Source organism: Rhipicephalus sanguineus, chromosome 10, assembly GCF_013339695.2.
Source record: "Rhipicephalus sanguineus isolate Rsan-2018 chromosome 10, BIME_Rsan_1.4, whole genome shotgun sequence".
Classification (NCBI taxonomy): Eukaryota; Metazoa; Arthropoda; class Arachnida; order Ixodida; family Ixodidae; genus Rhipicephalus; species Rhipicephalus sanguineus.
The window spans coordinates 144,274,103-144,301,011 of NC_051185.1; the positions used below are offsets into that span (position 1 = coordinate 144,274,103).

The 26,909-nt window shown below is 46.8% G+C and overlaps 1 protein-coding gene across 1 annotated transcript in view; it reads right to left on the minus strand.

Annotated features, from left to right (window-relative positions):
* LOC119372539 (serine/threonine-protein kinase TBK1) overlaps positions 1 to 26,909 on the minus strand; it is a 145,425-nt gene that overhangs the window by 114,568 nt on the left and 3,948 nt on the right. Inside the window, exons 2-9 of the mRNA XM_037643019.2 lie at positions 25,777 to 25,893; positions 22,057 to 22,197; positions 20,011 to 20,140; positions 14,313 to 14,403; positions 11,560 to 11,650; positions 4,518 to 4,675; positions 1,484 to 1,594; positions 287 to 466 (exon numbers count right to left, since the gene is read on the minus strand). Coding sequence (XP_037498947.1) covers positions 287 to 466; positions 1,484 to 1,594; positions 4,518 to 4,675; positions 11,560 to 11,650; positions 14,313 to 14,403; positions 20,011 to 20,140; positions 22,057 to 22,197; positions 25,777 to 25,872 — 998 coding nt within the window. The 5' untranslated portion in view covers positions 25,873 to 25,893. The remainder of the gene's footprint in view (positions 1 to 286; positions 467 to 1,483; positions 1,595 to 4,517; positions 4,676 to 11,559; positions 11,651 to 14,312; positions 14,404 to 20,010; positions 20,141 to 22,056; positions 22,198 to 25,776; positions 25,894 to 26,909) is intronic.

Here is a 26,909-nt window from a genome sequence, read left to right on the forward strand (position 1 = left end):
AGGAGATTCTGGGTGGATTTATTGCTTGGCCAGTGGCAGCAAGTGGTTGGGATCACACGACCAAGAGTGTGCCAACGAGAAGACAGAGAGAAGCAGGAAAGAATTAGGACAGAGCACTGCATGTGGCTCTGCATGTGCTCTGTTGAATTGTTTTGTTATGGCCTTTAGGTCATAACAAAACAATTCAGTGTCTTGCGCGTTACCATGACTTGACTATAAAAATGACATTAAGGTGTTATCTGGAGTTTATTGTAATCACTATCGAAAACAACCAACTTGTACTCACGTTGCCTGAGAAGGCAGGTAGGCATGAATCTCCCGTCCCTCGTTCAGGTACAGCACATGGACCAGGCGGCAGCGGAGGACCTCCGTGACGGACTCAAAGAATTGCTCAAAGGTCCACATCTTGGAGTCATCGCACTCCAGCAGTCCAGCAAGCAGAGGGACAACCTTCTCTCGCAGCCCCCTGCCAGAGAACAGGATGACACAGCGAGACACAATACATAAGTGGAAGTGTCATAGTGTAGACATTCAGTTTCAGGGGGACACTACTTTTCTAAACATTTTCCTTCTCGCAAGGTATCGTAGGCCAGCTGGTGAGTCAGTATCAGTTCTAAGGCAGTCCACTCGTTACTTGTTGTGACATGAACAAAGTCCACAAACACAAGTGCCGAGCTGCACTTGTGTTTATTGCTGTGCGAGACAAATTTATGTTGATGCATGAAAACAACATGCTTGAAAACAAGCTGACATGCTCAGAATTCCAACTAACTATTCGCAAAGCTTTTTTTTTTCCCTCTTGGAAATATGTTGAACTAACTGGATGGCAGATGCGCTTTCAAGTTGTGCACCTACTGCAGGAATTTGACAAGAGTGTTACCAAATAGCTCAAGCAGTGATTGCAACCATTTTCCGAGGAACAAAATGCATAAAAATAACCATGATTTTTTTTTTAAATAAAAGGTGATGGTTCCAGAGGTTCTTCCACACCTTTCTTCATCATATACAACTGCTAGGTTATCACTCTCGTAAATTCGAATATCGCTTAACATAGCTAATTAGTGTTGATTTCTCATCTCGCTGGAGCCATCGTCAAGCCAGCTCTCTTTATGAACTTCGATACTCAGGACCTGCACGCTGACGTGCAAGTGCCTCCAATATTTTTGTTTACCTGGTAAATGCAGGGCAGACAATGCTCCCACATCACTACAATTTGGGGACACAGCTCTTGCACTGAAAAAATGGGAAAAAAATACAATTCCTGAAAAATTACATTCCAAAATATCTTCATTTGTTGCCGAACTGTAAGGAGGCTAGAGCTAAGCTGCTATGTGCAGCTTTTCCTAGCCCCCCCCCCCCCCATTTCTCCCTGAGAAAGAAACCCGAGTCAATCCCTGAGTCAATCGAACTAAGGTACCACTCTCCTCTTTTTCATAGCACTGCATCCTCCACTGCAACAACACGCAGATGCTAAACTACTCACGGCGACAGGAGGCAGGTTCGGGGCAGCTCCTTGCTCCACTCGATGGGGCCATTCTCGGTGTTCTGCACTCCCGAGATGACGCCAGACTCCTTCTTGGAGGTGATGCAGAACCTGCAGCAAGCAAGTGCCGTCAGTCTAGCATGGCGCAGTGCACACCATTTGGGCCTTGACAGAAGCAGAGAGATAGCCCGACATGAAATTGAGCCAGGTCATAAGGATTCACCATAAGCGTAATCATAATTGGCATTTACCTTGCCTTGTTTTCTTGCATTCGTGTTTACATGCCTTAGCTTCTTTAACAGAGAGATGGCATTGCGGGACTAGTCAACCACCCAGGGGACGTCATGAGATTTATTTTCATGAGAATTACAAAGCAACGGTGATTTGCAGTTCAAAATCAAACACACAGTTTGAAGTTTATGTAAAAATTATAATGTTAAATTGGCTTAAAATGTCGCAAGAAATGGCACGTTGCACCCCTCTGCAGCGGAACCTTGGCACCAGAGATGGACTCCGACAACGTAGCCAAAGAATCATGTGCATTGGTTGTTCCTTGAAAACTACTCAATATTAGAGCTGTGCGAATAGCAAACTTTTGGGTGCGAAGCGAATTCGAATATTAAAGTGTGAGTGCGAATTGAATATTTTTCGAATACTTCAAAGCAAACTTACAGAAAAAAAGTTGCAGAGGATCCCCAAGCATATTCTTTACGTGATTTGGTACAACCAAATTGGTGTCGACAACACTTTTCTCTCCAACTCCAACTTGGAGGCCCAATTGATGTGGCGGATAAGGGTCCGCTCCCTTCGAAAGAGCAGTTCCTCATCTGCTGTGTTGATTTCACTCTCCTACTCTGTGGCCGCGAGTGGATTCCACAACTGTTGTTGGTGCTGGCATCAGTTCCGGTGGGAGAGGTCACATGTTTTTCCGCACACGGCTTTTGTGGACGCCGGAGTGCACATTTTTCGCAAACCTGGTCAGGTAATGCTTTCGCGTTAAAATGAATTGCAAAAAATTTGCAGTGGCTTAGCTCGGCTATGCCAGGATATACGTAGCGTTAGCAAAGGTTCAGCTGATTATTCTTAGCTTTCCAGATTGTCTAGGATTATTAGCCTTCTTCTGTTCATTCTTCGTACACTGAACCGCTAATTGCCAGGCAACTACTTCGGGATCCGATGAGATAAGCTTCTCGGTTCTTCTGCGCCGTTGAACAGCATTTGCGCTCTCCTTCTCCATGGCGTTACCCACCTGCGAACGCCAGCGAAGGCGAATAGTTGTGTGCGCGCCGGCGCCAGTGTGCATGCCGCGGCTACGACGCCACTCCTCCCGAACGCGCAGACAAGCAGCGGCGAGTCGCGCGCGGCGGTGGCGGAGAGTGCATGAGATGCCAGCTCCGGTGAGCCAGCTGTGTGACATCACTGATCCTCGCGCATGCGCAACACGGCTCATGAGGATCCACGCGAAATCGGCTCCGGCTAGGCAAGTGTAGCCAACATTACAAAACAGGGCCAAATAGAAAACAATTTTGCACGGTAACCCGTAGACCTGGTGGCAACGCACTGTCTACTGTGTGAAAACCAAACTGTGCTGCTGGCTGTCGTGTAGTGACGTGGGTGACGTAACATGCAGTATTGCCACAAGCCTGGGTAACTTGATATTTTGCCGTTTTTCTGGTGATGCTAATGAATTTTATATGACAGGCTGATTTCGTGGCACCAAGGCAATATTCAGAAAGCACATTTCACAAAACGCGGCCAAGGCGTTTCCACAAGTGACCTCAAAGCCAGCAAAAGTGGATCACTGAAAGAAACTGCCAGCAGAAAAAATTTCACTTTCTATGCGGGTTCACTGTGCTTGCCTTTCTTTTCTTCCGATTGTCAACATAGCGGCATGTCATAGTTTTAAAAGATATTGTAACATTACATACAGACACATTTTTATGTAGAACTCTCGAAAATTGGTTGCGCCTTGCATTAGATTAAGTATGGTATAAGCAGACGCCGCGCTTTGCATTTTTCGCTGCATTCTTCTGCGCGCAGTGATTGAGCTACCTTGTCTAAAATAGTTTCAGGGTGTGGTGACGGCCATCAACCTTTTGAAAGGTCGAAGTTCGAGAGGAGAATTGGGTTTAACGCGCATCGTTTAGACACACTGTGATTTGATTTTAAGCGAGTGAAACCATCATATTTATTTTTTGGAAGTTCGAACATTTCGAATAGTAAAATTCCGGCGCAAATCAAGTCAAATAGCAAGCACTATAAAAAAAATATTCAAAAGTTCGAATATTCACACACCCATGCTCAATAGGTATTCCTAAGGATCGCAATTTTTATGTTAATAAAGGCGTTTCAACTATACTGTGTGATACTATGACTTTGAAAACATTTAAGATAGCAAGCAGAATGAGCTTTGCAACGAGTGAAATAGCAGAATCATTGCAAGCTTATCCCTCTCCACAGAGCCACTCTCAAGAGCACTTTTGTGTACATGCAAATTTGCAGGTGACGGTTAAAACTTATGTTGCCTCTCTCCAAGACCCCACAAATGCCATGAACTAATTGTGCCATATACAATGCTCGTTGCATAAATATCCCAACTGGTTCCGCAATATTTGCGCCACAATGCAGAACTTTCTACTCTCCATCAGCTGCTCAGGAAAACAGTTTATGTCACAGAACGGCATCATTTAATTTAGCTACGTGCCGATTAACAGGCGCCACATAGTCGTGAGAGTGCTGAGAAAGACTCTTGTTGCCAGCCTGCGAGGCCAGTGGGAGTCTGGTGAAGGATTAGTGTTAACACCGTTTAGCGAGCGCCACTAGTTTTTGTCAAGAGAGGGAGTTGCTGCTTTATGTACACCCCAAATTTGTTCTCTGATCGATGTATCCATAGCAGCTGCGAATACAGCACCGGATAGCCAGCTGCCACAGTTGCATATGTCCGTGTCAACGGACAACAGAGGAATCTTATTGCAAAACTTCCCATCAATCTAGTCAGAACAGATACGCAAATCACATGACCTGGCTCACTTACATGGTGTCCTTGTTGCGACGTCCCCCGTAGGGCCGAAAGGGCAGTGCCCCCGTTGCCACATGGTACAGAGTCACACCGATGCTCCACAGATCCACTGTGGCACCAAAGGACTTGCCCGCACTCTTCTTTAGCACAGCCCGTTCATACATGTCTGGATGCTGCACAAGTGGTTAATCGGTCAAGTGATTTACTTTTTGATTCAAGGGGTTTACCATCCTAACGTGGTACAGGGGCAATGCACCACAGTGAAGTGTTCCTTTCACTAGTTTATGGCGATGTTCTCCAACTCATTTAAATTCAGCGAAAATTCCAAATGGTCACAGCGGTATGTGAATGACGGTGAACAAAGCTTCCCAGAAAACAAAACATTTCTGAAATAACAGCACCGCCTGGCTTCACTTCAGAGGTGTTGCAATTTTTTACTTCCAGAGAACATCGCCAGTGTGCTGCCAACCTACTCCTTGGCACCTGCGAAAATTATCTTTGTGGTTTGCTCTGAGGTAACTCGCACTGCAGCCTTTTGTGAGTATTTTCTGTTTGGCTTATCTACTGGCAAACGTTCCCACTTGTGGCCACAGACTTTGACATTGGCATTCTCAATCTTATCATTTGGAGTTACTGTCATCTTGAAGACTGATTTCTATCTCGTTTCTTATCGATAAAACAACTGCTGAGAGTCGATCACCCACATGGCCCTCGAGAAGGCACACCCTTTCTCAGTTTATGGGCAGGCAGTTGCAAACAAGTAATGCTGAGGGGCATGCATTTCTCTTTGCAAGGAGGGCAAAAAGTGATACAAATCTAGTCTAGTGATTACCAAGAGGTTACTTGCCGCAATCAATCAGTTATTACTACAATATAACCAAACTCAACAAACTACCTCAGACAAAGAATTTTAGATCAATTTGCCCGCAATATACAGTTGATCACATGGCCTTAGCGCTGCATAGCTACAAACTCGGAAATTTCAAAAGGAGATTTAGCAGATGGGAATATGGGGTATTGCCTTGTGTAAACATTTCTGTGACAATGACACTGGCTTTAGTTTGGCCTCATATGTAGTGCATCAAATCTTGCTTGTGCTGTAATCTATGATTACAGACGGGAACAAATTGCCCAGTGCCCGACCGCAGTGACACATACTCTGCCACAGGGGCACTTCATAGTATCAAAGAGTTTGTTATTAGCCCCGAGAAGTTGGGGTGTCGCCTCCTGGCGGGAGGCGTGGATGACGTCACGGCAAGGACTCTTCGACGCCCGCCGTGACGCGCCGGCATATCGCGCGCTTGCTTCGTTCGCTGTTCCGCTGTTTACGTTCGCCTTTTTCCCGTCTCAAGCTTCAGATGAATGACGAAACCAGCATCGATAATGTTCCTATTGAAACAACAAAAAGTTACATGCATTTTTTCTTCACAGTCCCTAACGGTGTCCGCGCGCCGTCGTGCACACTTTGAAAGGGGTGATCAGGTTTGTTGTTGTGTTGTGCTGCTAACTTCTGGGATGGGTCTCATTACCGACCACAGCAGCCGCATTCCGAAGGGTGTGAAAAGCAACACTCCTGTGCTTAGATACAGGAGCACGTTAAAGAATTCGAAGTGGTCAAAACTAATCTGCAGCGTGTCTCACACTTATGTCGTGGTCTTGACACGCAAGGCATTATTAGGTTTTGTTCACGGGCGATTCCTTTAAAAAATATGATGGTTTCGCCTCCACAAGTGTTATTTGCATCGGACGCATCCGGGATCGGTTGGACAGCGTTCTTGCCGGCGTGCCAAGCCCCGCGCACGATTACGAAAGCGGTTGAGCTTCACAAAATATCTCGAAAGCACTCGCCCGAGAATACCGCCGCAGTTGTTGTGTTTGTTTTTCTTGTGTACTCGCTCACTCATCATGTTGTTTAGTTTCCAATTTTTGTCGCAATAATTTCGGGCTTGATTTCACAACATAAAAATGTTGAGGTTAATTGCGGAAACTCCTTATTGCTGTCAGATTGTGTATTCATGCAGCATCGTAGCAACGGCGCTGTTACACTTGTACAGTCGCCGACCGATAAATCGGACACCGATAATTCGGACATGCTCGGTAATCTGGACAGTCGCGCGGCACCGCCGATGATCCTATAGAAGTAATGTGTAAAGACGACCGATATTTCGGACAGCTGCGAGATCTACATTCGATAATCTGGACCCTGTCCGAGACTGTCGCGCACGCCGAATCGCCAGCCATTATTTCCTCCGGCACCCGTACCATACAAAGTATGGCCTCAGAGATCAAAACGAAAGCTAATTGGTGATCTATGAGGCTTTATTTCGATCACTACTTTATGCCTCAGAGATTTGTGATTGGAAATGCCGATCTTGGAGGCACTGGTCAACTGTGGGAAATTGTATCGACATCGCGAACATCCTACATTCCGGTTCCTGTATCCCCGCGCTGTACTGCTATCGCCACCATTCTGTCGAATGCGTCTGCGGTAAAGCGTTTTGCACGCGCATTCATTTTTATCTTGACACTCGCTTTATTTTACGCTCTGCTGTCTCAAAAGATCCGAGTTAAATGGCGCCAACGGTGCCCTCACAGCCAGCGCCGAAGGCCGCGCCGACGACAACGAAACGCGGCAGATAACAGTCAACTGCCGATTTTTCGGACGCCCGATTTTCCGGACATGCTCGAAAATTCAGATGCTTTCGCGGCACTGTCACCAGCCCCATAGACGTCAATCGTCAAGAATGTCGGAAATTGCGGACGCTAAAACTCTTCGGCGTCCGATTTTTCGCACTTTCTGCCCAAATTGCAGGTCCGAAAGGCAATAATTGAAGCCCCCACCTCTGCCGCGTCTATCCTCTCGTAGGTTCGAACCAGCGCTTTCGCGAGTCGACCCGTTTGCGGCAGTAGCAGAGTCCAAAAGTCAGCTTTGTCGCGATGCCAAAGTGTTATGGGGTGAAGCGGACCGGAAATTCAAAGGGGCCGCTATCACGGCGCCATGCGGCGATGTCTTTACGGATAAGCAGTGGAAATGCACAGAGGCGTGATGGCGGCAGGTGGCAAACGCGCCAGTACGGCTCAATCGCTGACAAGCCTTACGATATGCATCTTCAGTCAATTGCTCGATAGTGCATGTGGCCTGGTGCAGTTGCATGCGTAGTGCACGCATTTAATAGGCGAGAACCCAAAAGCGCCGCGCCGCCATTCATGCTGCCTCTTTGTGCGACTGCTAAGTGCGCCGCACACGAACGAAACCAGCTCGCCATTGTACAGCGATCACACCACACTGGCGGAGATACAGGCGGACTTGGTTGCACGTAAGCGGAAGTGCGGGCAGCAACGCACTGACAACTTTTTTCGGCCACCGGGACCCTAAAGTGTCAATAAAAGTATTTTTTTTTCTGACGCATTCGTTTTTTCGGACATTTGATAATTCGGACTTATTTACGTTCCTCGTGGAGTCCGAATTATCGGTCGTCGACTGTATAAGTACTAGTTTAGATAGCCAGCTCGTAAATCAATGTTCTTTGCATTTGAGATACCCCTGATCATCATCAACCTTTATGTGGACATGACGTTCGAGACCATTAATTCACTCATTAATGCGAAGGACGTTTAATTAATACGTGGGCCACGTCACTGAGAGTGCCATCGAAACAGTTCAAAACGCTCATTTCAACTCTATCAACAGTGCTCCCACGTGAATTTAACATTACCGCATGTGACCCGGCGGTTGATCAGACCAGCAGTTCAGCAAATCAGGGTATACGTCCACATAATACCAGACAAGCGTTGAGAAGAAATGTGTACATAATCCAAGTATAGTAACATCTCAGAATTTCTGAAACCATTGTGTGTGGCAGTATTATTTTGTTTAATGTTCCGGATGTAATAAGTGATTGTTTATGATAGACAGATTCATCTAAAGTCTCCTGTAGCAGAAAGCACAATTCTGTCAAATCACCTAGATAATCTGCAAAGGCAGACATAACTTGTGCGATAAACCACAATGTAGTTAGTGAACTGAAAACGTCCTAATTTAACTTGTAATCTTCGGGACGCGTGTTCTAACCGTGGAGTCTACGCCAAGTTGTAATGAAGTTCGAACCATTAGCGTAAATTATGTAGCACCAATGTCTTGGAGTACGCGGTAAAAACAACGAATGTCTTGCTCTCGTGCATCACCATTTTCACGGTGAATCTTCAGTTCGGACGGGAATTCGCCCATTATAAGCTATATTATCCAAACTTTCTCAGCTTACTAAACGTTCGCTATGAATGGAAACTTCCACCTTCTACCGTAGGAAATCTGCATCTCAAGAACGAGCAGTAATCACCACCGGATCGCGAAAGAGCGGGCATGCAGCGAGCGCAGAAAAAGGCGAGCCTCGGCTGTACCTCGGCCGCACAGCAAGCGAGTCCTTGCCGTGAAGTCACATCGCTGCGACTGCCGCGCCGTCAGTGTTCGTTCTCGGGGCTAATACAGTGGAACCTCGATACAACAAACATCAATGAAACGAAGTTCTCACTATATAGTGAAGGATTTCAATTTTTATAACTGCATGTCCATAGAACACCATGCACTTTTTAACCTCAATACAGAAGAACCTCGCTGATACGTTCTTGCTTAGTACGATTTCCCGACTCCTACGCTCGGAATCCCGAAAACTAAGAATGACCGAATAGAACTATGCGTTAATACGTTCCGGTTAATACGATCCCGGAAAATGCGATTATTTGGCAGGAACGTTCAGCATCATGGCAAACTGCGGTCGTAGGATACGTTCTGCACCCAAAAACTCTAATTCAGGTGTGCAAAAAGGCCCCTCTCATGTAGTTGTGGTAGATGGCTTTTCCGTTGTGCCTTAACTTCCTCCTCCGCATCTTCTCCATGTTACTTGATCATCCTCTCCGTGTCTTCTCCGAATTGTTCGATCACCCCTTCAGCCATTGCATCAGCTTTTTGTCAACCACACACCGACCCGAAGGTAGGCGGTCACGCTGGCCGTCAAAATCTTCAACCACCTTAAAAACAAAAGTGTCTTTTCTGTAGCACGGTCGTTTTGTTCTGTGATGGCATTTTAGCACAGGCAATTTCGCTGAGCACTGCAAATCCTTCATCCGCAGCATGGTACGTAGACATGCACTTGTTCTACACGCTTTTGTTCAGACCCTATGGCTACAACAAAAGCCGGGAGAACACTGCGGAGCCAACAATGCCTCACAAAGAATGGATGCTGTCGAACATCTACAGTCCATCACAATTCAGTACGAGACCTACGAAAGTGCACATGCTGCCGCCCATGGCCGCCGCCGCTGCACAACACGCCGCGCCACGTAACTATAGCAACGCCATCATTGTGCCCAGTGTGTATGGACGATGAGACGTCATTTCTTCCACACTTTTCTCCCTGAGCGCATTCATTTTCGGGTTGCTCCGCCCACCGCGCGGCACACTTGCAGCCGGCGTTTGTTTTTCTCTGGCTGGACAGTTCTGTCTACCTGCGGGTCACCAGAACCTGCCAGGACAAATTTGTTCCAGGAGATTTCTAGAAGGGTTTCTGGCTATCAGACCCCAAAAAGAGATGATGCGCGCTGGCCACCATCTTTGTAAGGACTCAACAGATTGCAATGCAGGTGCTTGGGGACTTCACCTTCAGTTGTTATTACGCTTGGTGTTATCTTCTAAAGCCTCTTCTGCCACGTGAGATGGTGCTATTACAAGTGGCGGCGAACGTACTGCTACGTGCCTTAAGTTAAGGCAGAACACTAACTGATCAGCGCGTGTGTGCGACGTAGTATGCGATGGCCGCAAGCAGCTGTCGCTTTCGGGGACACTATCACTTTTATGAGATTTTGCATCATGTTGTACCATGATCGTTACATGCACTGCGCAGAGTTCAACTTGTTAAGCCGTGTAGTGGCGCAGCAGTTTTGTTCACGAATGGGACAAGTCGTGCGCGATCTTGTGAACGTACATGATTGTATCCAAAATGCAAATGCGTTGCTCTTTGGGCAGTAATGCAGAAAGAACAGACGCTCACGCGGCGCAAATTTTCGTTTGCTGCCACGGCAGCAGCGTTTCTTTACGTTTACGCTGGCTGCCCCAGTGTTCGATTTTGCATTCTTCGGGCATCTTCGGGTTGTCTCAGGATTTCAACACACGTGACCACAACGTTGTTTCCTGCCAGAACCGGAACTAGCTGGCTGATACCTGGCTGCCAGCGAGCTACCAGAAGTCCAAAAATTGAAGTGCCCCATTATGTTTTTTGAGAAATAAATGCTTTTTTTTTTGCCCTTGCACGTCAATATGGGCTTCTCAACCTCAATTTTCACTGGATTCGGATCGTACATTTTCCCGGATAGTACATTTACTTTTCGTGCTTTTTTCGGAAACGTATCAATGAGGTTCTACTGTATCACAAAATGTGTTAATCAGCAATTCCAATACAACGAACTTTTCACTGCTGCCGCTGAAGCGAAGCAGTTTTTTTCTTGACAGTGGCTGCGGGACAAGAAGGAACCTGAACGCTTGCCTCTCCACCTCAGGAGCGGGGGAGTCCGAGGGCATGCATGCGAGCCGAGCACACTAGCGCACCTTATTGTGCACCCTAGAACCCAGTGTAATTCCGTATTTTACTCTGCCCATGTCTTGCGTTGGTGCCTATGCCGCTGTGCACAAAGAGACAAGCTTGAGTAGCTCTAGTGATGGCAGCTGTTGACACGAGGTCTCCCTTATCTTGCAATCACGATTGTAAGGAGGTGGATGTCGCAAACGTTGTGCAAACTATCTCAACAGGTGAGAAATCGCTGCTTGTATCGGGATGTCACAGAGCTTGGTCTCCATGATCCCTAAATTGAAAGCAACTATTACTTGACTCTCTGAAGATTACAATAATTTCTCAGTGAAAACAAGCGCTTTAGCCACAAGTTTGTCAGTGAGTGCACTGTTGCAACAAATTTGTAATGGCCAACAAATATCAGAACAGTTCGCACACATGTACTGGTTATTCCAACATTTAGAAGACGCACTGTCACAAGGAGCCTTGTTACTCACCAGATATTCCTCCGTGCCATACAGTGACATGAACTGCTGGTCATCCTGAAGTTCTCGGGCAGCACCAAAGTCAGCCAGTTTATAGACAAACCTGCACGCAAGTGCATCATGTGAGCAGTAGAAACAAGAACAGCCGGAGTGAAGTGAAATAAAATAAAAGGTGTATTAAAGGGGCCATTGTAATGAAAGATTACAGTAGGATAAAGAAGATATCCATACTTCTGTGGGAGGCTAGCTACAACCTGAAATTCGAGGAACAGGTTTACCACAACAAAGCACCGTGAAAGCTCGTTAATTTTAATTTCCCGGAACCGAAAAAAATGTCCAAATTAACCGAATGCCAAATTATCGAAAGTATCAAGAAAACAATAAATAAAAGTCTATTACATCAATACACTTCAATTTTTTTATTATTACATAAATTAAATACTTATTTTGCATAACAGCAGTGTAAAAGGCACAATTTTCGTCATTCTCGCCTTTGTTCACAGTGTGACCGCAGCTCAACACCCACCATGTCTTAAGCCGAAACGTGTCTGAACCATTTATCTTCAGAGTGCGCTTAGTGAACCACAGACACAAACGAAAAAGTACAGGACAGGGCAAGCATGAACCATGCCTTATTACGTACTGCCACCACCAACACCACCACGCGCACGTGACAATTTTTTTCACCGGAAAAATAGCCGGCAACCGATCATTTGTCCATCACAATGTAGTAAGCGAGTTTTATGCCAGCATGAGGGACCGCGGCAGAAGCTCTTCATCTTCAATAGCTTCCACCATGTTTCAGTTTTGTGACATTGCGAGCGCATTGCCCGAAGTGAAAACAAAGCTACTGAGTGTCGCATCCACTGTGGACGAAATCGTGCTCGCTGAAGACACGATCATAGCATCCACGCAGTTCTGAAGGCACGCACGCGGCCTACGTCCAAAGCTGAAATGAAACGGCTCAGCACCACATCTGCTGCTGAATAAACTTGGCTCACTAATGCACAATCATGGACAGCGACTACGTAGTTCTGAAGGCACACACCAAAAACGAAACTACTGGTTGTCGCAGCTTTGACCCCACCCGCTATCGATGCGATCATAGATAGCAGCCACGTAGTTAACGTGCACCTAGTAAAATAAAAAACGAAAAAAGTTTGGTGCAGGCGCTATTGGCAGGTTGCCAACATGATTGTGATAAGATTGTGCATGGCGGCCACGCCTTTCTGAAGGCCCGCGGCCGCTTCGATTGTTCGCGAATGTCCTTTTCACTCCTTTGCGCTGCACATTTGCTGCAATTTGGTTTGGCGCGCTCCGAGGTTTGTGCAAATTATCTGGGTTGCGGCCAAATATGGCCGAATTAACAAGATCTTGATGCCATTAAACGATACATATGCTTGACGGGACCAGAGAACACGTCCGAATTATCCATTTTTCCAAATTAACGAGCTTTTAACTGTATAACCCTTATCTCAAACCCAGCCCATGCTTTTAAAGTAGAGAAACTTTTCAAAATATGGCTTACAGGTCTTTCTGAGGGCCTAGTTGGTCAATATATGAGATCACTAAGAGCAATACAAAAAAAAAAAAGAATGAACAGATATGGCACCAAAAAAAAGGAGGGTAGATGCAGGACCCATGTCCAATGTTTACCCTTTATAAATACTCCCGAGGGTAATGGGCGTCATATTAGGTGCACCTATATTTTAACCATTTGTATGTTTTATGCAAGTGAATATTAATGAAGCCTTACTGTGCTATGTCGAGAAGCTGTAACCAGAGTCACGAAAACCCACACGATAATAAAGCAGCAATCAAAGCTGAACACTAGCAGAATAGACCATCTGTGTGTAGTCACCACGCATGGTGACTACATGCAATACTATACATTCTCGAGATAACTCCACGCCTCTGCTGGCAACATGCACACATGCTCATCTGTCTTTTCATACAATGCGTTCACCTCTAATTAACCACCACCCCACCCATAAAAAACAGGAAAGAAAAGAAGCCAGCACATCCTTAACCACCCAACAAGCTGTGCTGACATGCGCAGAGACCACAAGGCAGTACTGGTCCCGGAACACAGCTCAGATCACCGGGTGTTACATTTTATTCAACTGAATTTCTGGCCCCGTAGAATTTTAATTACGGGGCTCCACTGTAGCAAACTTTGGCACAGTTCATGCAAGTTGCAGTAGATGGGCGCTGAAAGCAGCAGACAAGAATCCGCCTCTTTCATTTTCTTGTGCTGCCCTCTGCCATTTTGGTAGAGCTTTGGTAGGGTTTTGGTAGGGGCCAGGTCAACTGAGATTGCCACAAGGAAAGCCTCCGAAATGAAGAGACGTTTCGTGACTTTCCCGCTAGGGGAAGGGCGCATGCGCCGGGGCATCGTGAAAATGGCGGATTGCCGCAAAATGGCACAAGTGGCACACTTCAACCAGCCTTACAACTGTATTATACCTCACTGCCTTTTCGTAACCAGGATAACTGCAATTGGTTCACTCTTTAAAATATCATTTTCTGCAAGATGACTCGTGGAACACAAAGATGTGTCTATAAGCGCCGTGGTTGAAAGAAATATCAAAACATGTCGCCACCCCCATCTGGTAACCTGGTATCACGCATATGCCACTGAGTATGTCAGCATACCATACATACTAATCTCTCTACTGTACACGCGAACAGAATCCAAGGAAGCAGCAACACAGCAGTCTCAGAATTCAGCACCCTTTCTTCCCCAGCAACAACAGGTGCCTCACCTGCCATCTTCAGCAACATATTTCATGATGTTGCCTGGCTTGAGGTCCCGGTGAATGATATTGTTGTCGCGCAGGTGTTTCATGCCTGCGCCTGTGAGCAGAGATGAAAGCAATGTCAATGACGCTCATTTGCTCAACACCAACGGCCTCATAAACCATATTTATTTCAAAAGGGCACGATGCAGTGGCTGTAAAACAATTACACTGAAGTTTCAGTGATACTACCCTAATCAGAACAAGAGCTCGGTAATTCGACCCTCATTTATTTGGAAAAGAAAATAATTCAGACCCATCCTCTGGTCCTGGTAAGCATGTACATTGGTTACACAAGACTGTCATTATTTAGGATGTAGCTGGCCATGCCCTAATTCCAACAATTCTCGGAGCACACTGAGCACAAAGCACAGCAAGTGTGCAAAATGAAAAATCGCAAGAACGGTGCTAGTGTCCTACAGAACATGGCAGTAAATAGAACTGCCAATCCGCCTTTTCATTTTCCTGCGCTGCTCTCTGCCATTCTGGTAGGCTTTGGTAGGGGGGCAGAGTCTTGCGTGGTGATCCAGGACAACCGGGATAGCTGGAACGAATGGCTCTGGGATTGAGAGGCGGGGAGAGACCATGCCAATACATTTTGCAGCTTTTCCGCTAAGGGAAGGGCACACGCACCGTGACACCGTGAAATGGGCGGATTGGGCAAGCTGGCACAGATTTATTAATTCAAAAAAACACCACAGAATAAGACAAGAAACATTTAATAATTTGTGGCTAGCATTTCTCTTTACACATTATTTAGCGCTATTGTCTTGTTCTGTGGAATCATTTCATTATGATGAATCGCTACCAGCTCACACAATTGTCAGTTCTACTTAATGCTATTTTAGGGGTGAAGCTCCTTATAGCGAGACCTGGTCGGTTGCCGATCGTCGATCCATCCGGTGTACCCCGTAGTGTTAGTAAGTAAGTAAGTAAGTAGGTGTTCCTAATCCCTTTTGGCACAGGGCAGGCGCTCGCAGCGCCACAGGACAAAAATGTTGTGCGCTCCAACACGCACTCACGCACACACACACACGCACACACACACCACTAGGCAGGCGCTCGCAGCGCCACCAGACAAAACTTCGCGCTCCACACGCACTTCACGCGCACACACACACGTTTTCAGCCCTACTGTTGAAAATTTGGGCCTGGTATTGCACCGCCAGTTTCGCCACCAGGGGAAACGTGCCCCCGGCCAAGTCAAGCCAAGTCTATCCAGTGGCGTCGGTGTCGTTGGTGTCGTCGTTACCGACGTGCTGTCGGCCCGTCACCAAGCCGTCGCTGCGCTGGATTCTGTCGGGGTGTTTGTCCACTTGCCGGCACAGTCTGTCCCAGAGTTTTAGGCGTCGCTTGGCGCTCTCGGTGTGCTCGACTCGGGTGTCGACGGAATCGTCTGAGAGACCCAGATATTCCGCCAGGCTTAGCGTGGGGTGCGCCCTTGCTCCGAGTCGCGGGCAGTCCATCATGATATGTTGGATGGTTTCCTCCGTGGCCCCGCATAGGCGGCACGACAGGTCCGCGTCAAACAGTTCCCAACGCCGCTGCTGCGTGGTCAGTGACCCCGTCCTCGCTTGGAACAGAAGGGCGCTTTCCCGGTCGCCCCTGTAAAGTGGCTCACAGTCTGGAGCCAGCTTGTATTTGAGGTATAACTGCAGGCTCCGTTTCTTTGCCGCCGACGTGCGCCACCTCTCTGTGCTGGCTTTGGTGATAGTTTTTTGTGTTATTTGACGCCATTCTCGTTCAGATTTTGCTTCTTCTAATTTCGTGTTATGGCCGAATTTGTTTTCCAGGGAAGCCAGTCGTTTCATCCACTGTGTTTTTATGCCCCTGTATCGAAGGTGCAGGTATATGCGCTGGCTGTAATTTGTTTCTGGCAGGAACTTTAGCCTGCCCGCATATTGTATTTTTGACCTTGCTTCGCGTGCTTCGAAAGTTGACCAGGCCAACTCCCCTGTTACTGCTGCGTTTGCTGTTGCAAAGCTGCCTCCCAGTAGCCAGCGCCCCAGTTCATTTTGGTGGCGGTCCATACATCTCACTGTTTGGGTAGAGTACGCCAGTGCGTCGCCTGCGTAGGTTATTGCAGGCACAGCAAGGGTCTTCCAAAGCGTGCGGCCTACCCTGTAGGAGTTGTAGGAATGCCGTGACAAGTGCCACACCCTACCTTTTAGGCGGTTGGATTGTTTTAGTAGTATTTCTTGGTGTTTGTCAAGGTAATTCTTTTGGTCTGATATTGTTATGCCTAAGTATCTGTATGTTGCTGTTTTCTTGATGGTGTTGCCTTGAATGGAGAATGTTATGTCTTTGTCATCAATATTTATGCCCATCCATTGTGTTTTGTCAGTGTTGAATCTGAGGCAATCTTCGTGGGCTACGCGAGAACAGATGTCGAGGAGGTGCTGCAGGTCCGCTGGGGATTCGGCCAATAATACGTCGTCAGCGAATGCCAAGCATGAAATTTTTGTGTATATTTCTTGGCGCTCAGTTGTAATGGTGGAAAGACGTAGCCCTGGTCCTTCTCTATTTGTTCTAGTAGGCTGTTAATGTAAATATTGAATAGTGCTGGCGATAGTGGGCACCCTTGCTTGAGTCCAATATTTTGTTTCACCTGTCCAGATTTATATTTGCCCAGTTCATACACTGCCGTACACTCTGCATATAATGCTTTTAGTAATTTTATGAAGTCTTCCTCGATATTAATTTTTTCTAGCTTCTCCCACAGTCGTGAATGCGGCACTGAGTCATATGCTTGTTGTAAATCCAGGTACGCCAGGTATAGTTGAGATTTGTCCCTGTTTTTCATTTCTATTGCCTGGGTTAGGGTAAAAATATGGTCACTTGTCCGTCGGTTTGGGCGAAATCCATTTTGCGATTCTGACAAGATTGAGGTTTTTTCACAGTGGTTCTGGAGCCTGCGGTTGAGGACTGTATTGAAGAGTTTTAGAATGTTACTCAGTATTGTTATGGGGCGATAAGCCCCAATGTCACTTGTTTCCTTTCCCTTTCCCTTGTGGATCAGCTTTACTCGGCTTTCTTTCCAAGTTCTTGGTATTTCTCTGCTTGCCAGAATATCATTGAGGCAGCCGCGTAGCGTTTCCTTTGCCTCTGTTTTGAATGCTTTCAGGAATTCATTGGGTATATCATCTAATCCTGATGCCTTCTGGTTTTTTAGATCATTTATGCGTCTTTTTAGTTCTAGTTTAGAAATTGGGCCTGTCAGCTTTTCTTCTTCAGGTGTGCTGGTCTTGTCCTTTGTTCTACTGCTGATCTGGGGTGATTGATCTACTGGATTTGTTTGCATATTTTCAAAATGTTTAGTTATGTGTTGTTCAATTTCTTCTTTGGTATGTAGAGGAATGCTATTTTCAGTCAGTAGTACGAGTGGATCTTCCTGAGGGGTGTCCTTTGGTTCTAGTGTCCTTATGTATGCCCAAAACTTCTGGCTGTAATGGTCACTGTTCTTATGCAGGTATTCTTCTTCTTTTTTCCCTTATCGTACAATAGAGGGCGCTGTCCCATAGAGATGCATGCAAACTGCAGTTGGGTGACGATATACTAGATGGCGCTGTACGCATTCTGTGTCGTCCTCTCCATTTCTCGTCTCGTTTCCAAGCGCTGTCCCATAGACATGTGTACAATATGGCGGGTGGGTGAAGGTACGCTAGATGGCGTTGACGGTGCAGCTGCTCTCTGATTGGCTGCTGCGCGGGCTGCGCGGGGATCTCTCATTTCCCGGATCATCAGCGTACGAGTGCGCTTGCCAGCTCGTGCTGCTTGGCGGACCATGGACGACGAGGAGCGCCGGGTGCGGAAGGCCGCTGCCGCTCGTGCTCATCAGCAGGATCCCGAGGTGCGAGCTTGAGAAGCCGCCGCAAAGCGAGCGCGGCGCCAGGCGGATCTCGAGGCGGTGCGTGCCCGCGAAGCTGCCGCCAAGCGTGCGCGGCGTCAGGCGGATCCCGAGATGGTGCGCGCCAAGGAGGCCGCTGCAAAACGTGCGCAGCGAGAAGCGGACCTTGAGACGTCGAGGGCTCGTGCTACGGCTACAAAACGTGCACAGCGAGAAGCGGACCCGGGACTGCAAGAGCGGGAAGTGGCTGCGAAACGTGTGCAGCGAGAAGCGGCTCCGGAGGTGTCGAGGGCTCGTGCTACTGCTGCGAAACGTGCGCAGCGAGAAGCGGACCTGGGACTGCAAGAGCCAGAAGCGGCGGCGAAGCGACGCGACGCCGGGTGGACCCGGACGCTGCTCATGCGCGGGAAGCGGCTTTGCCCCAAACTCTTCATCATTCACCCCGTGGATATGCTGTGATTTTTTTAGTACATCGGGCTCCTGCTATAAAAAGTGGTGCTTTCATTCATACATTACTTGGTATTTCTTGTCTTGTTCTGTGGCTTTGTTTCAAAATAACAGAGTGGCATAGTCCATATCCCTATAGTCACTAGTGGGAACCAGTTTCGTCCACTGCTGATATGGTGAGCTGTATTTCTGCTTTGATTCCGCAAAGGAAATGTGCGCTTGAAGCCCCAAACGTGGCAGAAACTGTTGGGGACAAAAGTGGTGCTGCTGAGGCCTGTTTAGTGGCATCAGACCGACATCGCAAAGGTCGAACAATCCATTGCTGACCAGCTCACCAGTGAAAAAAAATAATCGGCAAGCACACGTGGTAGTGCAATGCACAACCCAGACGACAAAGGTCACCTGCCGGCCATACAGTGAAGAAGTCTCGAGGCCCTTGCTGCTACGACCGCGCATCAGTTACGAGATGACAAGAATTACAGCAAAAGAAAGTAGCACATAATCACAATGGGGACACAGAAAGACAAATCGACAATGTGATGCTCTGAAGAATTACAGCTTTTGCACTGCTTCTGCATGAAATAAGCAGGTTTATTTGATAACTGAAAGCGTTTCCATGTTGCAGGCATTTCTTTACTGTTTTCTTGACAGCTTCAATGATTTCAGCATTCAGTTAATTCCAGCAACTTTTTCCAGTCCAGTTAATTTCGGTTAATCAAGGTTTTACTGCATAATACTAGAGCTTCCTTGATGTCCACTTCCTTGCATGCCCTCCATGCCATTTCCTATTGCCCCTGCTTACTGGCCTGTGTGTGCATCTGAAGTTTCTTCGCGTAACACTGAAGTGCCAACACAGAGTGCCTGGACAAGGAACCTAAAACAAGCCCAAACTGAAACACAGTAACCTTGGAATCTTGCATCTTGGAGGCAACACTGTGAAATAGAAAACTGTAGGTTGTAAAGCGCCACCTCATGGGCACTGTGCACACTTGTCAGTCTGTTGCTATGTGTCAGTACACACGCATTTAAAATAGGAGGCCTGCGCACCTCCTGCTATGTACATCTTGCCATTCTGCATCCTACAGATGCAGAATGGCAAGATGTACCCTCAGGGTTTAGCAGAGGCCCTGGCCCCACTACACTGGGAGTCCAGCACACTGTGTAAATGTGTTTTTCTGTCAATGTTTTCAATGCAAACATGGACAATTGTGGTGCCTGTTTCCACCTCCTCTGTGTTCGGGCCTGCATGCCTCACAATCTTGTGGCGAAGGAATGCCCCAGCCAATCAGCAACAACATTAGGCATACCCTGTTGAAGACCAACATAGACAGAATCTAGGTAATGAGAAAAATGTAGAAAAAAAAAACCTACTAAGGTCGCGAAGAACGCCAAGGAAGTCGTGCTCCTCGAGTCCGTAGCTGTTGGCTGGGTCATCCAGGATGGTGAACAGGCTCCCACCCGTGCACAGCTCCATCACCAGCACCTTGCTGTGGTTCTCCACCTAGTGGCGACAACATGCACAAAACCACTGAACAGGTTTGTAGGCAACTGTGAAACATCCTACTCGCGAACAAAGACATGGACAGGATAGATGCACAATGCCAGAATTCAAATGAGTTGAAGTCTGGTGTTGTGTGTGTCATCCTATCTTGTCCATGTCTTTGTTCGCCAGTAGAATGTTTCCCAGTATTGACCAGAACCAACTTGCCCAGCTGTCAATGCTTAGGATTGTAGACAGTTTGGAGCAGGGCTTTGCAAAAGTTGAAGCCAGGGCTTCGGAATAATTTTGGCCTTGAAGAACCCCAGCAGCTTTTCCCTAGTGGCGTACACTAAAGAGCGCAGCAGCAGAGCTTCCGGTCGCTATCCAATGCGGGAGAGTTGCATACTTGAGCATAAACGTCACGTATGACATTGTACCAACGCCAAAATTTGAGTGAAAAGGAAGGGTTCTGCCTGGCATTGTGTGAGCATCACTGTTTTGCCAGTGTGAGTGGTTGACCTGTATCACTGGAGGGGGGGGGGGGGGCAGTAACCTATGCCACACTACTGCCAGAACCAGAGTCGGCACAGACGTGCCACTTTACCAATGACGTCAAACGTGGCGTCTCTGCTCAGGTCACATGACACTCCTACACGTGACGGTAGCTGGAAATCCCGCTGCTGTGCTCTTTAAGGCACGGAAGCACATTCCAGAGTGCCATGGAACCTCTCCTTTCTCCCCACTGATGTACTTTCATGACAGAGAGAATAATGAGGGAAGAGAGGGGGCAGCACTTCCATGTTGGCTTAACCATATCACTGCTGCCATATTGGCATGTTATGTCCAATCTCGTAGAATCGTGATGTGGAACACTGAACATGTTAGGATGAATCAGCACATTCCTTAGCAAGTTCTCATCAGCACCACCAACCAAACACTGGCTGTTATGGTTACTTTGCTCACACAAAGCACACTCGAAACATCAAAGGAACAGAGCCCCATCTCCTTCTTGGACTGCTGCACATGATAGCAGGCCAATGCAGTGATACCGAGTTAGGATCACACGGGCTAACACCAGTCCAGAAAGCCTTATCACTGCCCCCAGGAATGCCTCAGCATACTAAGTTTTTGCCACTGATTCTATCATTCCATTTCATGCACTGAATGAGCTGGGTTCGTCCACACATTACTGACAAAAGTAGCAAAAGGTAAACGTGCTCGTACCGTCTCGTTGCCAAGTACAACCAAATTTGCTCGTCTGCAAGTGTAGCACGCACCAGGGCATTATTAGGGATTTTTTTAGGCTACTCTGGAAGTTTGGAAGTTTGGTTTATTTTCCACACGAAGTACAAAAAACAATTGCACTCTAACCCCAATAAACTTCATTTTCATGTCTTAAGAAGTTTCTGGGCTAAGAAAGGGAAAATAGACAACCACCCGCTTCGTGGCTTCGTGCTACAAACGGGTGGTTGTCTATTTTCCCTTTCTTAACCCTTCCGCCACCTTGCGGGATTCTGCAGAACTGATTTGCAATAAGTTTTCGGGCTGTTCGATTTTTTAAACAATTTTGCAGTCCACACCAGGTCCGGAAAATCAGTCAGGGACTGTAAATAGAAGGCCGAAGAACAGCATAGGTACAGTCTGCTTGAATAGTGGACTAGAAGACAAAAACAATGTTCATCCAATGCACTTTGTTGCCCCTTGCAGCAGCAGTACAAGGAAGGGCATGCACCTGATGCTCTTCGGTGCCTTTCAGAGCACCAACATGTGCGCACCTTCATGCCGTATGGGAGCCCACATCCGAGCACCAAATTACCAGATGCTTTTCAACGAATATCATATGCCGTCCCGTAGGCAACACGATTGCTTTAACTGGAAACGTTTCACAATTTTCTGCCACGGAGGTGATTAAAGCTTTTACACAGAAGAACACTCACATCTTCCTCGACAGCCAGGAGCCGCACGATGTTCTCGTGGTTGACGATCTTGAGAACCTCGAACTCGCGCATCTGCACCTCGAGCGGCCGCAGCTGGCTGACCTGGTTGAACGTCTTCACAGCCACTGGCTCACCCGTTTGCTGCAGCAATTAACCCAGAAAGGAAGATTAGGCCGACGAAATAAAGAAAAATTACACACATCAGCTTACCAGGTAAATAGGAATCAATAAAAAGCTCCCCCTTCCCCCTTTTGTAAGCCTCAACTTCAAGCAATTGCATCTAAGATCTGGTTAATAACTTGAAAAACTGCCCAAATTGCACGAAAAAAAAAGAAAAAGGTCAGATGGTCAGAATCAGTGCTGTGGAAGCCAGCAAGGTGAAGGAAGGTTTATGAGAGGAAAAACGTCCATCCAACTGTTACCTCATATTGCAAACAAGTGGTTGACAATTTTCAATAACAGAGTCAAACGAGACAATCATGACGGTTGTTGCCTTTCATGAACCGCAATGCTTCAGTGTCCTTGTCCTCTAGTAAGCTCAGTTGATAGAAAAACCACAAACATAATGTTTTCCTCAAATGGGAAGGTTTCTCGCCCAGAAATTCATAAGCATTTTTTCTGAACCTTTGTACTATGTACAAATAGCAACATTAATATTTTCCCATTTAAAGAAAATGCAACTGTGATTGATTACTAGGAGCTTAAAGCCCTGAAACAATGTGGGGTCTATGAGGGACGGCCAAGCAAGGGCCTAAAATGGCCATTTGCGGGTGGTGATAACACAAAACCACGCTTGGGTGGAGTCAGTCTCAGAGAGTGTGAGCGCCTCATAATATGTGAGCGGGCTGCTGCTTGCTATGTTTGCGAGCTCTTAGGTCGCAGCGAGGCGGATCCTGGTGCCGACAACACAGGGAGTTGTCGGGAGAGATGCATGGCTCGAGAGCTGTGGCGGGTTTCCCGGAATTATTGCTTGGAGAGTTCGTGTCGGGGAGGCTAACCGCCGCAGCGGATTCTCGAAACGGTCAGGCGGGCGCCGAGGTCCAGGCCACGTGGCCGCAGCAACAGAGGAGGACAAGCGATGTCCGAAGCGGGATATCGGGTTACGTCCGTAGGCAGTAATGGCCAACGCGAGTGGTTCTGAGGAAGGAGAGCGTCGCGCGGGTTCCTTTTCTAATAGCTGAGAGCAAGGAGAGGAGGAACGTACACTGTTTGTTAATGGGTTTTCAATTGAGAGAGGAAACGTACAGTGTTTATACGATTGTTTTTCAACTGAGCAGGAATGCCGGTTGGAAGACGGGAACTGAGAGAGTTCGCTGGGTGCGGCCCGTGCGAACGGTCGCCGTGAATAAACGCTGCCTTCGACCAGACTCTGGCTCTTCCTTCGCGTTGTCAGCGAGCACTCGAATCATTGAGGGGCTGGCGATACCAAACTCAAACTTAACTGGTGGTTACTCCGGAGCACTCCAGCCCTGAAAGACAACACTCAAGCTCTACTTAGAGGACGAGAGGGCCTAGTGGCAAAAATAAAGCTTCAGCAAGGTTGACTCATGCTAGCAGCGCTGCTTTGTTGCACTCTAGCACAAGCAAAATATTAAAATAGGTTGTGGGGTTTCATGTGCGAAAACCACAATATGATTTTCACATGTGCCATAGCAGGGGATCTTTGAGTTAGTTTTGATCACATGGGGTTATTTAACATGCAACTATGTTCATGTACACATTTCACCCTCACATTTCACACATTTAACATTTCACCTTCACACATTTCACCCTCATTGAAAAGCAGCCACCATGGCTAGGAACCAAATTTGCACAAGACTACAACCGATAAGCTATTACAGCTAGTGAGCATTGTGCAGCTGATGGGATGTTCTCAAATGGCCAGTCAAACTTGCAAAAGAATGCAGCCTCAAATATATACCAGTCAATTCTATTCACACATTTTTTATGATATCACAGCCAAGGCAAACTTCTTTCAATAGCTGCTTGCCTCAGGAACCACCCTTTGAAGCACACAGTAAAAGAACTTAAGTCCGGTGTTGTACTGGATTAGGTTGTACTGAGTATGGATTCTTCATGCAAGCATAGCCAAGCCACAGTATGCTTCCTAAAGGCATCGAACCTGCCAGAGTTGAGACCCTCCTAAAGTTATGGTGGCAAGTTGCTTTTGCATCCACTTTCATATCCTTTCTTATATAAATCCCACACGTCAGTTGAAAACTACAAACAACAGCTGCGCTTTCCTTGGCTTTTTATTACTTGTCAGCTTCATTGTCTGAGTAACAAAACCCGGCCCTTGATCATTTCCTGATCTTATGAATTTCACAATTTGGGCCTCGACTCTGGCATGCCTGATGCCTTCGGGTAGCATAGGACGCCTAATTGGTCATCCGGCTTCTCCCAAAGGAGAAGGCAGATGACCCATGCCCATGCCCATACTACGCCAGGGCAAAAGTAGTGTTCAACACTCATCCACCACCACGGCCACAGGTGGTTCTGATTGCACTCCCAGGGTTAAAGCATGCACACATGTTAGCACACAAGAAAAGAAGGTGAGGCAGTAGCCGCTATTGCAGCACAAGTGGTAGTGCATCGCGGATGTAATGCAAAGGTTAGTCAGTTTGGCTCAGTTGAGTGGCAACCACGGTGTAAGATATATACTCTTTAGGTGAGGACACTCGCAAGACACGATCGACCATACAAAGTAACAACACTGCATGCCCGTTGGACCGTTGACGGCGGCTATACCTACCAGCAAGTTGATGTAACTTCAAGACAAAAAGGTGTTGCCATAGCAACCGGCGCTTCATGGGAAATCTGAATTTACTAGTCAGCAAATGCAGCTATGGCCCGCTAGCAGCTAATGCTGGAAATGCATACTGTGTTTTTTGCGACTGAGAAATGCAATGCGAACATCGGCATTGCCGCCAACCACGTCGGTTACTATAGCAATGAAACATAGAACATTTTCTGTCTTAATGTTGAGTCTTTTGATGACACATATCCACTGCAGTCATAGGTCCAATGGACGCGTGACATTGTTACTTTATCTGGTCAAACATGCATTGCAAGAATGTTCCCCACTTAAAGAATATATATCTTACACCGTGATGACAACTTGCTTTTTCATCTCGTTTATCTTTCCCATCAGCACTCAACAAGCGGAGTGGCACCTCTCCCACGACGCTGCATTAAACTTTTATTGAGCGGTGCAGCCAAATACGAACATGACAGTTTGTTTCTCCCGAAAGTGCGCAATTCTTTTCAAAATTGAAACTCAGGTTTTCATCAATTACGCCTGCTTAGTGAACTGCATTAATTAACATACACAGTAATGTAGGAATAAGTGCACCAATTAAAACATTCTGCCTGCTTCCTGTCAACAAACGCAAAATGGCAGCTTCCTGCAGGAGGTGGCGGACTGGCAGCCAGTCCGCCACCTTTGTTCGAAAGGAGGGTGTTTATGAATAAGTCAACAATGCACTTCACTTGTGAAATTAACGCACTGGCCACAATACAATATGGCTGAGAAAGACGCAGCTCAATCTTCTATCCGTGTCATACGTCTCCTTAACAAACCCAAGAGCTGCCACATGGAAGGGGCATGACCAAAGCTTTACAGCAGCAAACTTTGTCAATGCCTTCCTCATATTCGTTCACTCCAACATGATTTTTACTCGAAGTCAATAAATCTCTCAGCTCCTTCCATTCACAACGAACCTTGTGGACACCTCGATAGACAGCCCCGGTGGCACCCTTGCCAAGGACATCCCTGGTGTTCCAGACATAATTGGGCGAGCCCCGCAGGTACGACATGGCCACACTGTGAAGTTAGTCCTGCGCAAAAGCAAAATGTTTCTTCACAGACATTACATGCTTAAAGAAGTGCAGATAGCAGAACTCGCATGAATGATTACATTACTCAGTGTTTCACGTCTTGCAGAATCACCGTGGGTGGCAAACAAACAGCATCGGCATATGTACATTTGGCCCAAGGTTGTTTAATAAGCTTCTCAATTTTAGCACACAAACATTCCGAAGAACCCGAATATCACTGACATCACTGGGGCTCAATACCAGAAACCTCATGATGGCAGCAAAAGAAAAAAAAAACATGGCCACTTCAGTAGATTTCATTTCAGTCTATGTTAAAACACCACACATGGTAACACCCATCAGCAAGCTTATTGTTCAAATGATGTTAATAAATAGGTGAGATAGGTAAGGAGATTGCAAAGAAGTGCCTGCTATCAGGTGCGCTCATCCTCAGTAATGTGAACGACACTGCCTTTCATTTGGCAGAGAAAACTTGCTTGCCTCATTATCCATCGAGCTGCTCCCCTCTCGGGACAATTTTTAGTATACCACTAATTTTTAGCAACGAATACCGTCAATGCAACCAGGTATTCCCTTTTCTTTTTTTGTGTGTTTTGGTTTAACTCTTTAGGGGCTCTCGCATGCATCAGCATCATCATCAGCCTATTCTATTCCCAGAGCACGATGAAGGCACCTCTGGGTTATTCCAATTTTTCCTGTCCGGTACGAGCAGATTCCATTTTAGGCCTGAGAGCTTGTTTATTTTTTATTTCATGACCCCCTCTTTGTCTCTGCCACCCTTGGCTGTGCTTCCCATTTCTTGCAGGGACAGTAAAGGCAAATAAATTTTATGTCAGAATGAAAGGTCAATGCTTGGGAACCTCTAAAACATCAATATTGTGCACAGAAGTGTTTCAGTAACCGAGAACTTCAGGTAAGCGTAGGACACGATTTGCACCACCAGTGGGACATTACAGAACAAGGGCCATATGCCATAGAATGTCCTGGGTATAACTCATCACTAGTATTCAAACTAC